This window comes from Aplysia californica, unplaced genomic scaffold, assembly GCF_000002075.1.
Source record: "Aplysia californica isolate F4 #8 unplaced genomic scaffold, AplCal3.0 scaffold00098, whole genome shotgun sequence".
Taxonomy (NCBI): Eukaryota; Metazoa; Mollusca; class Gastropoda; order Aplysiida; family Aplysiidae; genus Aplysia; species Aplysia californica.
In genome coordinates this window covers 94,499-109,967 of record NW_004797368.1, presented here as the reverse complement: position 1 = coordinate 109,967, position 15,469 = coordinate 94,499, and the positions used below count along the sequence as shown (strand labels likewise).

General features: G+C 40.9%; 1 protein-coding gene across 2 annotated transcripts in view; it reads left to right on the top strand.

The window, feature by feature from the left end:
* Nucleotides 1–12,678, top strand: part of LOC101846640 (serine-rich adhesin for platelets) — a 50,213-nt gene extending 37,535 nt beyond the window's left edge. For both annotated transcript variants that reach the window (XM_035968930.1, XM_013080751.2), the window contains 3 exons: nucleotides 3,214–3,330; nucleotides 7,770–7,930; nucleotides 8,932–12,678. In XM_035968930.1, the coding sequence (XP_035824823.1) occupies nucleotides 3,214–3,330; nucleotides 7,770–7,930; nucleotides 8,932–9,323 (670 nt within the window). In that variant the 3' untranslated portion in view covers nucleotides 9,324–12,678. The remainder of the gene's footprint in view (nucleotides 1–3,213; nucleotides 3,331–7,769; nucleotides 7,931–8,931) is intronic.
* Nucleotides 12,679–15,469: the final 2,791 nt, after the last annotated feature.

Genomic DNA, 15,469 nt, shown 5'->3' with positions numbered 1-15,469 from the left:
ATTGTAACGAGCATTTGTCCCTGCTATAACCGGTTGGGCTGCGATGAGGCCCTGTTATTGCCGATAACTTTTAATAGAGACAAAGAGTAGGAAAAAATAAATCCCTGTTATTACCGGATCCCTGTTATTACCGGGCCTGTTATATATGGTTTCCACTGTACTTTTATTCATTTGTCACCCTGTATTGTACCTCAAGTGTCATGCTGGGTCAGTTGTGTCTCCACTCTGATGAGTCAAGTGTTTGCCCAGGATTTGAACTGTCAGGTCATAGGCCAAATGTTTATCAGTCTGTCATATTGCACCTAGATAAAGGCAGTATTTATCAGATATTTGTATACTTGCTTAAATCAAGTTTTTGCCAGTATTTATACTCCTAAATACAATGCTTATCCAACATTTTATACAGGTATATGCTTACCTAAAGTGTGGATTCAGTATTTACCCTTCTGTGTATGGCATATTTCTTTTTATCAGGCTTTGTACAATTCTGTTAATTTTATCGTATAGACATAAGGGTAGTTGAAGCATTTGTGCAAGTATGTGCTCCATGTTTCTATCAAGTATTTAGACGTACATTCAAGACACTTAAGTTTGAGAAGCATTTATAAATCTGTAAGTGTTTGTCACAAATTTTTCACCTGTGTAGGGCCCCCTGTCTCCTTGTGGGTGTTTTCTTGCTGGTCTGCAGTTGGTGCACGTGGTGTGACAGATTGTGTACATTGATTGGGTCCCTGCAACACCCCTGTGCCTGAAAATTGAGTCTGGCATCTGTGCAAGGACTTTGTACAGAGCTAGTCCTGTCTAAAAAGGGTCACCTGTAGTATGTGTTTGTTGTCCAGGTACATGGTAGTTTGTTTGATGAACATGAGTTACCCTAACTCTTGTTTGTCATCTTCCAGAACTTAGGAAACAAGTCGGTCCAATCATGAGTGAAGGACTCTGTAAATTAACCAAGCAGATTTAATTATCTGCTCTCCCTGTCATAACCACCATCTCCATTCTTCACATTGTACTGTCAGTCCACAATGGTGTGAATGGTACTGTTATCCTTTGTGGATCGTCTTCTGAGGAGGTCAAAAGAGTCGAGCATTGAATCATCCTTGCTTCGACCTTCTTGGAACTTATTTCTTGCTTCAGTTAGGATGTATATTCTAAATTGACTTGGTTGAAAGTTTCATCCACTTGCCTAGGTTGGTAGATTCTATATACTATACAGCATGACTAAAGGCAAAGTTCATTGTATTCTCTTAAAGAATGAATTTTTGCTCTGAGTGAAGCACAGAGGAAGAATTGTTAAGTTTGATTACTGCCTTCCTAGCTGCATGCAAAAGATGCCATTTTGCTGTCGACAAGAAAAGTGTTCATCTTTTCTGTCAAAAAGAAGCAGCAGAACAAGCTGAAATGTCTCTTGGAAAGTAAGGAATAAACTGTGCAAAACCTTTCATTTGCCTAGGATCTGCTATCAACAGTGAAAGGATACTTGTTCAAGACTTGAACATCAGAATTTGCACTACATCCACAACTACAAGCAAGTTATTACGAGACGTTTTATAACAGAAATATCAAGATCAAGATGAAAACATACCAAGCTTGCATTCTGAGCTCACTTATTCACGAGTGAGACAGACAGATATTCACATCAGGAGTAGAGGCTCAACAGCTTTCATATGAGATAGATACCTGTAAAGATTCTTTGAATGACACAAGACAGATTACCTATTTGGGAAGACTTTACCTCAATTGAGGTCAACTTTTGCACCTAGAACAGATGGCTGGAGAACGCAATGGAAGAGGGAAATCAAGACCAGTCGCAAGGTGAAAGAGAAAGACATGCAATAAGGCTTATTTTGTAGCAGTTTTGAGGCCCGATAGATTTCTTGTGTGAAAAATTTTCTGAATTTCTTTCATATAGATTTGATATAATAAGAAGATCAAGAGTATCAGTTTCAAGCATTTAGTTCTGAAAAAATAAATCATGTTTTAAAGTCAATGAACGAATGTGTGAAAGTACAAAATTGGGATTTGTGGTAAGCACTTTTTTTTTCTTTTTGCAACAAGTCATGTGTATTATCTGCCTGCATGCTGAGTCTTGTTTTGTTTACTGTTCTCTGTCATGAGTGCAGGAAGTATTGGTTCAGCCATAAATAAATAAATGATAATAAATTACATTTTATTGATACCCGTGGGAAATCTCAGTTACAATGGCAAACATACATACATTATAAATATATAATTAGAAACACATGTAAATGCTTACATAAATACACAATATTTCACCAATACAGAACAATTTCACAAACATGCCATTGTTGGATGCAACTGCACAGTGCCCTGTTTTTTTTTGTGTTTTTTTGTTTTAGATATAATTGTCATGTCTTGCTCAAGGACACCTCCCAATGACTACCATAAACGGATTGACTACCTTACCTGTATAGAATATGAAATATGTGTCTTGTTGGTGTGCATGATAGAAAACATGTACTAGTGCCTCTAAGTTTCTTTCACTCAGCTAGGAAGTTGCTGTTTTTCTTTTTCATATGACTATTTAAGATGGTAATGACACAGTTGACTCTGTCATTTTTTTTTTGCATGTTTCTGGCCTATGGTATGGTTAAAAAAAACAGCCTTATTATTTATTTCGCATCCTGAACATAGGGTTTTGTTTTGTGTATTAAAAATTTAATTATTGAGACATTTTCACCTTTGCTCGTGCCACAAGGTTGATTTAGGTATGCAGTTTTTCTAACCCTCCTAGTGTCGAACGGCCATAAGTTTTCATTCCGTGGTATTTTAGCCGATTTAGTCAGTCACAATTTGAGTTGCTATTTCAGTTCGTTTTTCCCATTTTCTATATTGCCAAACATTTAGGCCTAACTCCTTTATAAATAGACTCTTGCTTCTTATTTGCGTTCCACTTTTTTGAAAATGCATTTACTTGCCTTTGCCTGATCTCAAGCATTTTCCAGCATAATATGGTGAATCAATATAATTTCGCGTGACGCCACAGGCTATTTGTAAGCAATGCTTGAAGGGTTCATAAATGTTTCTCAACAACAACAAAAAAGCTGAGGCAACTGCTGTGACCTTGACTGTATGTAATTTTGTTCATAATATATGTATTTTCCCATTTTGGTGTATTTCTGTGCTTAATTTATATGTATTAATCAAACCTGAAATGATGCCCCCCCATCCCCACTGTGTGTGTGTGTCCAGTGCCTCGGGCTGCCCAGTCGCCAACAAACAGCGTGGGGGTCACAAGGGTCTGCTAGCCGGACTGGACAATGGTCACACGGAGACGTTGCCCTGGGACACCAAAGCTGAGAACATCAAGTGAGTTTTTTTCTTGTGCTATGTATATGAATGTATATACCATACATATAAACCAAATAAGTCACAATGGTTTGTTTGTTTTTTATTAGCTTTTTCCCTTGTTGTATTCTTCAAAAATCAAACTTTCTTCTGCAAATGATCCCAGGGATAACCGAGGTAAGTCCTGTGTTATGTACGGTAAAAGAAATGTTATTGCTCACTGTGAGGTATAGACTTCCAAACTTAGAATTCTCATTTTCCCTGCTTTCTCAATATGTCACTCCTCCGATATTCCCCTTGGAGTCTTCCTCCAATAGTAGGCTATGTTTATGCAGCATGTCCCCTTCTGTCAACACTAATGCTGGACAGGGGTCAAGGGTCGGAATCTTGGAATGTCAGTAACACTCTTACAAACCCTTTCGTGTTGTACAAATTGGGGTGGTTCTAGCAGACCTGCCACTCATCCCGATTTAATCGGGATATCCCGATTTTTTTCCCTAAATCTCAAGCATCCCGATTTTCCCGATTTCGGTCGCCAGTATCCTGATTTTTTGTCGTTGCGTCTGTTGCGTCCGATTCTTAGGGGGGAAAAAAGTTCTACAATCTCCTTTGCTTGGAAGCACCGATTAGATTTTTTATGGGCAGGAACTTGGAACGCTACTTTCTAAAGCATCTATGCCGAATCTAGTAGATGACTCACGCACGTTATTTCAACTAAAACCGACGTGGTATCGATTTTGAATTCCGACATGGATACGCTCAAGATGTACTTTCGCTTTTATAACCCAGAATTCTCCGACTGTGTCCTGATTACTGTAACAATTATGTCATGGGCCTCAGAATAATCTATTCGTTGTTGTGTCGTTGGTTTAAAAGCAAGCCTCGTCTTGAGTTCTGGTAGGATAAGTCGGGCCCATCATCAAGACCTGTCAGTGGAACTTTCAAACGCTCATTCGCAACACGTGACATGGCCTCGTACGTGTGAGTAGCGCGTGTGTCGGGGACCGTCGGCTGTCGGGGTCAACAAAGTTCATTCACACCGGTCGCATTGGTCGGGGTGTTGTTCGGGACTTAACTAGTGTGGACGACCGGGGGGGGTATTGTTTTGACACTTGGGCTTAAAATGCGTGCCGTGATACATGTAGAATCTACTAATTGAGGATAAAGGAATAAGAAAAAAGAAATAAATGAACAACCTTGACGCGATTTTTTTTCGGGGGGGGGGGGGAAAGATGCCTTGTGTGTATATGCGATGGAAGTCAAACGTTGTTACTATATGAAGACGCGGGCTTTTTGCATGGGTGATTAGAGTTATGCGTCAGCTATTTTCAAGACTACGAGAGTTTCAGCTTTACTGCAACCTGCGCTGCCCCAGTCTATCCAACTCCGACTCGAGTAATGCTGTCTTTCAGTTTTCCCTCTATTTAGTGGCCCAAACGTGAACTTATTCCGGCAAAAGTTTTTTTCTTGCGTACTTGCCTCATAAAAGGGAACCAGGACCCCCCCCCCCCTTCCCCAGTACCCCTTAAGACTGATTTGCGGTTGATCCCGATTTTTTTCACAAGATCCTGATTTTTTAAACTCTAAAATCCTGATTTTTAGATTTCATAGAGTGGCAGGTCTGTTCTAGGATGCCCCTGGAAGGTCACACCTTCATTCTGGCTTATGCAGATTTTTGTCTGTCATTGTGGGGAGAGGAGGGTCCCGTGTAATGTGGCCCTCAGTTTAACCATGACACGAATAGACAGACTGGCTGAGTGAATATGGATGTGCCTGGGCTTTGAGGTGTGTGTGTATGCTTGTTTGTGAGGTTTTTGTTATAATACAACGCATGGGGTTTTTTTGTGTGTGTATGTGGAAATTGACAATCTTAACTTCTTCCAATGGAGGATTAACAAAATGTATCTTTCTTATTGTATCCAAGCTTGGACTTATAATACGTTGAAGCAGGTGATTGGAGAGTACCCCTGAAAGATTCTACTTCTTTTCTTTCCATTTGTTGTTCCTGTCTATCTGTAATACTTTTTCATTAGACTGAATGACCATTATTGTGTTGATGTGCTTGTCGTTACTCACACTCAAAACGTGGGTGGTTGGCGGGTGCTCTGGTGTGGTTTGCTCCTTCTTTCCTATCAAACATCTGTCGTCATTATCTCCCCTCCTTCTTTTTTGTGTATGTTACTCTCCTGTTACACATCTATTCTTCGGCACTTATATGACCTTATTGTGTTGCAAGTGCCGTAAATCTCTTACTAAAACTAAACACTCAAAACTCTTTCACCCGATGTCCCCCTTTGCCTATCGGTGGGTGGTTGGCGGGTGCTCAGTTATGGTTTGCTCCTTATTTCCTATCAAATATCTACAGTCGTTATCTCTGTTCCTTTTTTTGTGTGTGTGTTTATTACTCTCTTGTAACACCTCTATTCTTCGCAGGGCTCCCCATTGCGCATGCGTATATTACGCATTAAACCTGCAGATTACCCCCCCCCCCCCTTAAGTTTTGGTGGCGCGTGAATGTGAGCGTTACTCTTTAAAATTACACTTCGGGAGTTTGCATACGCTTTAAAACAGGTGGTGTGCATCTGGCAAGCATAATTTCCCCACTTCACTACCCCGAAGCCGAGTCAATGGCTTGACAACACACCCACACGCTCACGGCAGTCACCTTTTGTCTGTGACTCTGTGTCAGAAGCTGTCGACCTGCCTATTAGCTGCGCGACTTTCCGACAACAGAGGCTTGCTTCAGCAGAGAAGCTCCTCCCACATTCTGGTCTCTTGCATTTGCCGGTGTCGTGCCTTGAGTTTACTCAGGCCGTGAGATTACCCCAATCCTTCTTTAACACACTAGTAAACATGAATTGTCCGCCATCGAAAGTCTGGAAAGACTGGAATGTGAACCCTGGGATGGCTTTGAAAATGAATCAGTTGTTGTTGTTTTTCCAAACCTGCCGCTCATCCCAATTTAATTGGGATATCCAGTTTTTTTGCCCCAAATTTCAAGCATCCCAATTTTCCCGATTTTGTTATTTCAACTGTAATGGAAGTAGTATTGATTTGACATTCCGACTTGGGACATTCTCGAGATCTACTTTCGCTTTTGTTTCCTCTCAGAATTCTCCAAATAGCGACAAATTATCAATATTATTTGTAGTTCTGCTATTACTTTGAAAACAAGCTTCGTCCGAGTTCTGGTTTGTCGGGCCCGTCATCAAGACCCGTCGGTAATACTGCTTCAATAGCGCTCTCACTCATCACATGACATGACCGGCGTGTGAGTTCAGCGTGTTCCGGGGACCGTCCGTTGACGGGGTCAATTTAAGTTCATGCACATGGTTGAAGTGTCTTTCAAAACTTATGGGGGGGGGGGTGTAAAACACTTGGACTAGGAGAGCTTGACGTGATACATCAGGAATTAAAAAAAAAGATAAAACACACACAGGCACGCACACACACATACGCGCGCGCAATACATAATATGTATGGACACCCCTGGGAATTGTCAAGTCAGCTTGGCAGTGACCTTGGTGATTTGTGGTTGATCCCGATTTATTTTCACCAAAGCCCGTTTTTTTCCCCCACTGATATCCTGACTTAGATTTCATAGAGTGGCAGGTCTGATTTTCTGTATGTATTACAGTCGGAATTGACCCCTTTTGGTTTGTCAACTTTTGTTTTATTTTTTATTCCCGCGTCCAAATGGACACAACTCTAATTCTAGCCAATATTACTCATGTTTCTTTTTTTTTTTTTTTTTTTTTTTTTTTTTTTACAATGAAACCTGAAGTCAATTAAAAATCGTTTGGATTTAATACTATAAAATTAAGAGATAATTGACTTTAACCCTTTAAGTTTCTAATACAAGGGTTTAAATACCCCTTAAGTCAGATAACCAAAGGGTGAAGAAACCTCTTATGTTGGCCTGAAAAGGGGAGTCCTGCTTCGGCACCTATATGTCTTTATTTCGGTATGTTGCAAGTGCCTTGAAACTTCTACATAAACATTACCTGTTGGAGCTCATCATGACATGCATCTGGTGTAGGTCAAGCTAATGATGTACACCGTTTCTGTCTTCCACCTCTCCCCTCCATGCGACCCTACCATCCTCACCCCCACCACACCAATACCTCCTCCACCTCCACAACACTACTACAACTACTCCACCACCCCACGACCACTACCACACCAACCTCTTCCATTACCTCACTACAACTCCCACCTACATTACTCTACTACACCCCCCCCCCCAACCCTGTGGATGGTTGGCGGGTACTCTGGTGTGGTTTGCTCCTTCTTTCCTATCAAACATCTGTCATCCTTATCTCCCCTCCTCCTTTTTTGTGGACGAGTATGTTACTCTCTTGTAACACATAATCTATCCTTCGGCACTTATATGACCTTATTTTGTTGCAAGTGACGTAAAACTCTTACTAAAACTTTTTTTTAAACCCACCCCCACCCAGTTGTCCCATCATGGGATGTGACGGCTCGGGGCATGCCAACGGCAGCTTCCACTCCCACCGCAGTGTGTCGGGATGCCCACGCGCCTCGGCCGCCATGAAGAGAGCTCAACTGTCGCCCAAGGAGTTGATGGTGCTGCAGATGAAGGCGCAGGCTGGGGAAGGTGAGGACAATGGTCATAATACCTGCCAGTTTCTTGGGGGGGGGGGGGGGGGGTTTACTGGAATTGTCACAATGTCTGTTGTAAACAGATAGTGGGAGTAACAATTGTTACTTGCTGAAATAGGGAGGGGATCAGGGTGCAGTGTTTTGGGGTAAAGTTTTATCTCAAATCATCTGCACACAGTATGGATATTGTGGTCAGAGTTTGCTTTTGTGAACAGGGAGTGGCAATTAAAGTTGTTACTTACTGGAAAAGGGAAAGGGTGGGTATTGGAATATAACTTGTTACAAATCATGGTAGGAAAGAGATAGGGACATTTTGTCTTCATTGGCGGCCTCATAGAAGTACAGAAGAACTTGTATGAAGCAGTCGTGTTTGTTTTTTTTATAATGGGCTCACTTTTGCTCAGGTGGCTGCCTTATAAAGGTGTTGAGCTGATTTTGATTGGTTTTCTGTGTGTCTATTTTTTGTTGTTAAAAGCAAAGTTTTTGGTTGAGACAGCAGGTGTCGAGAACGTAGTAGATTAGATAAAAGTGATATCAGGGGATCTTTTAGGGGGGGGGGGGGGGGGGGGAACGAGTGTGAATGTTTCTTTCTAAATATATATGTGGGGCCTGTGTTCTACTTTTTTGGTCCACTTCTGACTTCTTGATACTAGGGTGTTCCTGCATTGCCCTATGTGCATGATCAAAGCTACTCTCCCGAGAGCTAGAGTGTGATTGAGACTGCTTTTGTCTTTAGAGCTAAAGTATAGGTTAAGCTGTTTTCTGTCGAGTTGGAGCGAGCTTGAGAAGGGTTAATCTGTTAAAGCTGTTACCCTTCCTTCTCTGTAGGTGTGTTTTGGTAGGTGGTTGGAGAGTCCCACTGGTAGGTTCTTCTTCTTTCCTTTCCCTCTATTGTTTCTATCTATCCGTCTTCCTTTTCTCTGCTCTAAAAATGACCATTATTATGTTGATGTGCTTATCCTTTACTCAATCTCTAACCTCTCCTGTGTTCTGCAGACCTGGAAGATGACGCCGAGCTGCGTCGTCTGGACGAGGAAATAGCTGAGCTGAAGGCGTCCAACGCTGCGCTAGAAGCTCGTGTGTCTGCCCGCAGGACCCAGGTGAGCTCTCGTGAGCTGGCACTGATCCAGGCCGCACAGGAGACAGAGGTCACAGAGACCTGTGTGACTAGACTCCGTGAGAAGCTGACCACCGTCCAGGGGGACCTCATTGCTGCACTCACCCCCATCCTGGCTCAGCACGCATCAGACCTTGACTTGTGCGGCCCACTGACTTGTGACAACCTCTATGAGGTCATCGGTCGTCTGCAGAGCCTGAGTGACAAACAGGATAACAGCCGGATGATATCAGACGTACGCTCTGCCGTGGCACTTGTCTCTGTCAGTTGAGACATTGGGAAGGGGGTGGAAATGTGGGTTGGTTGTTATAATTTTGTAAGCTTAAAACCAAGCAGAGTTGTGTTTTGGGAACAACACATCACCACATTATTCTGCTGTGTCATGATCAAATCAAATTGTCATGCTGTTGGTTCTGATGTTAACATTCGTTGATTATCTGACAACGGATGATGAGAAGTCTAAAATTACTGATAAATAGACTAAATGTCAAAGCTTTGGAGAAATTTTTGGAACTGTCGGCTTTCAATATGAACAGATTTTAGTTTGGACAAATGAAAGATTATAGTCAACATTTAGATTTCTAAGACAGTTGATCTTAGTGTCCTTTTGTGTGATTGTGAGTGGGTGCATGCATACGTTTCTATTAGAATAAGATGTCCATTGTTGAAGATTTTACCAGAGCTGACATTTGTAATCTTTGACCAGTCCTCTAAGATGGGTTTGTGCAATACTTTTGGCAATGTTGGTTTTTACAGTGTCTTTTTGTATCAATCATTTTTTAATGAGTTCTGTGGCGGGCCCAAACTTTATACCAAGTGATCTGTTACGCTTACTCATGCCAAAATCCCTGTCCCCATTATGGTTTGTTAGACGGCACTACTGATGGATCCTTCTTTTCTTTCCCTCTCTGTTGTTTCTGTCTGTCTTTCTGTCTTACTTTTACTCTGAGCTAAATGACCGCTATTGTGCCAGTGTGCTTCTCTTTACTCGAACTAATGAACCTGTCCTCGTTCAGCTGTCTTCATGTCTGTGATGTAGTAGTTTTCTATTTGGCTGTTTATATAGTGATAATAGAATGAATAGATTGTATTTAAATAGCACATGCCTATACTTGAAAGTAATCTCTATGCGTTTTACAATTGAATAACACCGGAACCATTTAGTAAAGCTCCGAAGTGTTCTCAGCTTTCCTGAAAGCATCAGTGTAAGCTGCCGTTAGATGTTTTACTGGCGCTCGAACACTAACTTACCCGCTTGAGTGAAGTGATAAAATTTGTGCAACACATCTTTCAGAAGGACCCAATAAACCCTGACAAGTATTCGAACCTACACCGTACAGTTGGTAGTCAGGCACTCTGATCTTGTTTACCTGCGCTGGGCGAAGGCTTCAGAAGAAGACCAAAGAAATGTAGTTGTAATTGATGGTAGTCCTGCCACCTTTTGGCTGGTGTGTGTCAACTTGTCATGTGTAGTTAGTAAACAAAGATATTTGTTGGCCTGATGTGGTGACCATCGTAAAATTATACTTCTACAATGTACACACTTGTTGGAGGATGCTTTTTAGCATTAGCTATGTCACATACTGTTGGTCGGAACATTTTGTTGTGAAATGTGTATTGTTTTTAATACTGTCTTACTTTTAAATTTTGTTTCATTGTGATCTACGAACTGAAGCTTTTTGTGTTGTTACGGTCAGTAGAACTACCATTAGAAGTATTGAAGGGGTAACGTACTGAAAAGTTTTATTTTATTGTGATCAGTACTACAACCATCAAGGTGAGAAGAGTCACTGTCACAGAGCATGATTGAGAAGGTTTAGTCTATACTGATAATGTTGGGGTTTTTTTAACAGTACCATGTAACATATTAAAGAGGTACAAATCACAATCCAAAAGTCAGCCTCAAACCTTGTGGTCATCAGAACTGTGTGGAGTCCAATCAGTCATATCATATTTATTCCTTCCTGTTGTTGGGTATGTGCAATATTTCCATTGTTTTGTTTTAAGGAATCTTTACATCCAAATTATGTTTTTCTAGTAATTTTATGAAATTGTAGTACTTTTATTTTAATGAAAGAAAGCAAGGAGGTGTGTGTCAGCGTCCATAAGCTGACCTTCTGGTTTGTCGTGGCAGAGCTTGAGTAGGCTGAGTGTGGTGAACACATTCTGTTTAGAGAGCTTGTTGTGGTGAACACATTCTGTTTAAAGAGCTCAGTGTGGATAACATATTCTGTTTAGAGAGCTTGTTGTGGTGATCACTTTCTGTTTAGTGAGCTCAGTGAGGTGAAACCATCCTGTTTAGAGAGTTCAGTTGAGTAACATGAATAGACATAAAATTCTATTTTAGAAAGCTCAGTGTGGTGAACACATTCTGTTGAGTGAGCTCAGTGTGGTGAACACATTCTGTTAGTGAGCTCAGTGTGGTGAACACATTCTGTTAGTGGGCTCAGTGTGGTGAACACATTCTGTTAGTGAGCTCAGTGTGGTGAACACATTCAGTTTAGTGAGCTCTGAAGTTAAGACAGTCTGTGATCTCAATGGAGTGAATAGCCTTTTCAGTCACCTGTTTTGCGAGTTCTTTGAGCTGGACACAGTTTATTAAAGGCTCATTGATGTGACTGACTACAGCCTTTTTGGGGAGCTCTGTAACCACTGTAACTGAAAGTGAACTCTCTATTTAGTGAGATCTGTGAGGTGAATACAGTGTGTTCCCAGGTATCAACACATTTTATTTACACTTGGTCCATGTATTGTGGGGGTTTTTGTCTACTATCTATTTATTATTGTGTTTATTTAATTATATTTATTGTCTTACCGTGATCTTTGTGAAGGTAAAACATTTTATTTTTTTTGCCTCACATGTTTTTGGGATGGACATTGTGTGATGTTCTGTTGTATTGTGTGATGTTCTGTTGTATTGTGTGATGTTCTGTTGTGTTGTGTGATGTTCTGTTGTATTGTGTGATGTTCTGTTGTGCCTGTGTGTGTCAATATGTAGACATATTGTTTTATTGCTTCCTTTTGATGTTGTGCTTGTTGTCACTGACGATAACTTCCAGCTATCTCCTTGACCCACACCATGCCAAGCTAGCAGCCGTCTCGTCAATCTGATCCTTGTCTATTTGTGTGAATGTACACTGTCTCCTTGTACCTTCTTTCCATTTCCATTTCGGTGTCTGTTGTTTGAATGGCAGATCATTCCAATTCCATAGACAGTGCATGTCACGCAGACATGATGGCTGGCGCTCATTTGACCTTATGCAGTTGCGAGGGCCGTAAAACCTCTACTAAAATTAAAACATGATGGTGTCAAGTCAAGATGGCTGCTCCCTACTTGCACCAATGGACTGCACCATATTACTATGTTGTTTATACACTGCTGGGAACAGCTGCCCATTTTATTGTCTGACCACTTGGACTTGATATATTATATATATATATTCCTGTTGTGTTGATCTCTTGGTCTGTCTCATTCCCATTTTACAAGTTGTGCAATATACGTATGATCTATCTATTCGTATACATCGTAGTACCGTATTGAAATGTTTACATCTGCTCTGTGCTACAGATTTTTACCTGTCACCAGCCCTCTTGTGAGGGGATATATAAAATTGTGGAAACATTTAGGTTTTCTGTTTTGTTTTGTTTTTTTCACCCGTCCACTGCCAAGCATTTGCTACCACTTGAGGTGTCTGACTGTTTGTCACAATTAGCAGTGGCCTCACAGTCACAGTCAGTCCTAAGGGCCAAAGAGTGTTATTTTGTGCACAAAATTTGGAAACTTACAGTTCTTTGTCTCAACTTTTTTCTCATTTTACTTACTTCTCTTTTGTCTTTACCCTTAATTTGCTTCACTCCGTTCTTCATTCGCTTCGGCTAGTCTTTCTGATTGTTGGGGGAGAAAGGCCCACTTGCCATTTCATGCCAATTGTAAACACAAAGTTTATTGGGTGGTTGACGGGTGTTCTGGTTTGGTTTGCTCCTTCTTTCCTACCAAACATCTATCGACCTGATCTCTTGTGTTTGTTACTCTCTTGTAACACCTCTAATCTTCGGCACTTTTATGACTTTATTGTGTTGTAAGTGCTGTAAAACTCTTACTAAGCCTAAACAAAAAGTTTTAGCATCATTTTCATACTTTCTCTACCGTAAAAAAATTATCTAATCTATAATCTTTATAATTCGTTTTTTCATCATCTCTGAAACTCTGACCTTTCTGTACCTATTAAGGTGTCAAACTCAAACAAAGTAAAAAGATTCTATTTTTCTTTAGTTTTCCTTCTTTTCTTTGTTTATCTGACTTTCCTTTAGTTTTCTCTCCTCCACGCTCCATTTTATTTATCTATTCTTGGGAATGACTATAGCTCAGTTGGTAAGTATCATGTTGGAATGCTGTATAGATGCTGGTTTGAATTCTCAAAGAGCATTTTTGAACTTTGGTTTTGTGGGGAATCCTTTATACTTTCCATCTCCTTGACTTGATTCTTTAATACAGTGGAGCTGGGATTCAACGAGAACTCGGATTCATCTCTTAAAGGGGGGGGGGGGGGCTACACCTGAAGGCTATCTCGCTTATTACTGGACCGAATTTTACCAAATTTCACACATATACATATGTAACAAGCATAGTAATTAGGAGTCTTAAAAACTGCAATCAAATTTGAGAAAAAAGTTTCATTTCCATGGATATGGCGGCCATATTAGATTTTGTTGACATGTCTTACATAATGAATACCGCACTTACTGCTCATGGAAGTTGATTGCTTTTTTGCATGCGTGCTAAAAGACATTAGATCTAAAAATATAGAGGTTGTTTTTTTCCTAAACGAATTTAATAAATTTTTATGATTTTTTTTTTCTGGGGTACCATTCAAGTTTGCAAAAAATCCGTGAAAATTCACACTCAAGACACCACCAACAAAAAAACTTCCAAATATTTAAAAATTCAACAGATAAATTATTAGTATTACATCTTCTCTTCATTCTGTGAAAATTTCATGAAGATTGGATGAAAAATGGTGGAGTTATTTAAAAAAGTATAGAGAAAAGTCGCGTTTTGAGAAAACGGCCGGTAAAGAAAAATAAAATATTGACTTTCTGAGGAAATGGTGGTGATAAACATGCCCGGTATGGGAAAAATACGGTTTTTGGGAGTTCTTATGCGATGAAATAGTTGTAGGAGAGGCTGAGGAAGCTAAAAATGCCTACAACTCAAATTCCATAACTTTGAGCCGAATCGGGGCTTTGGAGGTGTACACTCCCCACCCTAATCAGCCAGCTCGGTTTCAACGAGGTCCCTTCCAGGGTGAACAGCCCCCGCAGACGCGGCTTCGCTCATTTTGCTCCCAGAACGAACTTTAATATCTGTTCCCGGAAACCATCCATTGCACCTGCATCGTGAACCATTAATTATTCACTTAGCTGATTGCATGCGACCATTCAGCCTTTTCCCATACCAACACATGCGTTGTTGGCACGCGCACTTGTCAACTCAGACTCTGGCGTGTGTCAGGGTCGAATGGGCGGCCTGCACACGTGTGGCTGTGTGTGCGTGTCGGGGGCGGGCACTAGCGGTCCAGGCGTTGAACGTCGCAGATACAAACGCGTCAGTCTTTTTTTCCCCCTCGCAACTAATCAGTATTACAATAAATTACATGTGTATTACTATGATGATAAGCTAGTCTTGACGTAGATCTACATAATAATGAATTGCGCGCTGGTCTATGGAATGAAAAGTTGCCGTATGCTAGGCTCTACACAGAAACACAACTTTTGAGTAAACAATCGAGATGACACAGGCGTGTGTATTTGAACGGATCGGTCTTTTTTCTTTTTTTTTTTTACATCGCTCATAATACATGTAGGTGGATGTTACTTTTACTTTACTTTTCCGATCCAACGACCATTTGGGTTCTGGCCCTTCGGTCTGTCGATATCAACGATATGGCAAAGAATTTACAGGTTTTTATCAGCTGTCGCTGTATAGAGTATTTCCGATGTCTGGGGAGGCAGGTACGTAGGTGCTACGCTGGTCGCAAAATGCAGGACAGATAAAGAGGTGGTGTGGAACTGTTTCATCCTGGAAGTCGCACAACGGGCAGTCGGGTGGGGTATCCTTGTGGATCCTATTTAGGTAAGAATTCAGTGGGATGTAGATGGATGTTAAGAAGGTCCGTCTCTTAAAATTTTGCTGAATTTATTACTACACGGAGGATAAGAATAATAATACTAGTTTATAGTAATAATTACATATGACATGTGTATAGCAAGGAAACACAAGGGTGAAGTTTGATCTCGAAAAACTAAAGGACCCAGAAGTAGCAGAAGCCTTCCAAGCCGTGATAGGAGGAAAGTGTGCACCGCTCACTGTCATTGATGCTGGTAACAACAATGACACAGACATGGACGCGTGGATCA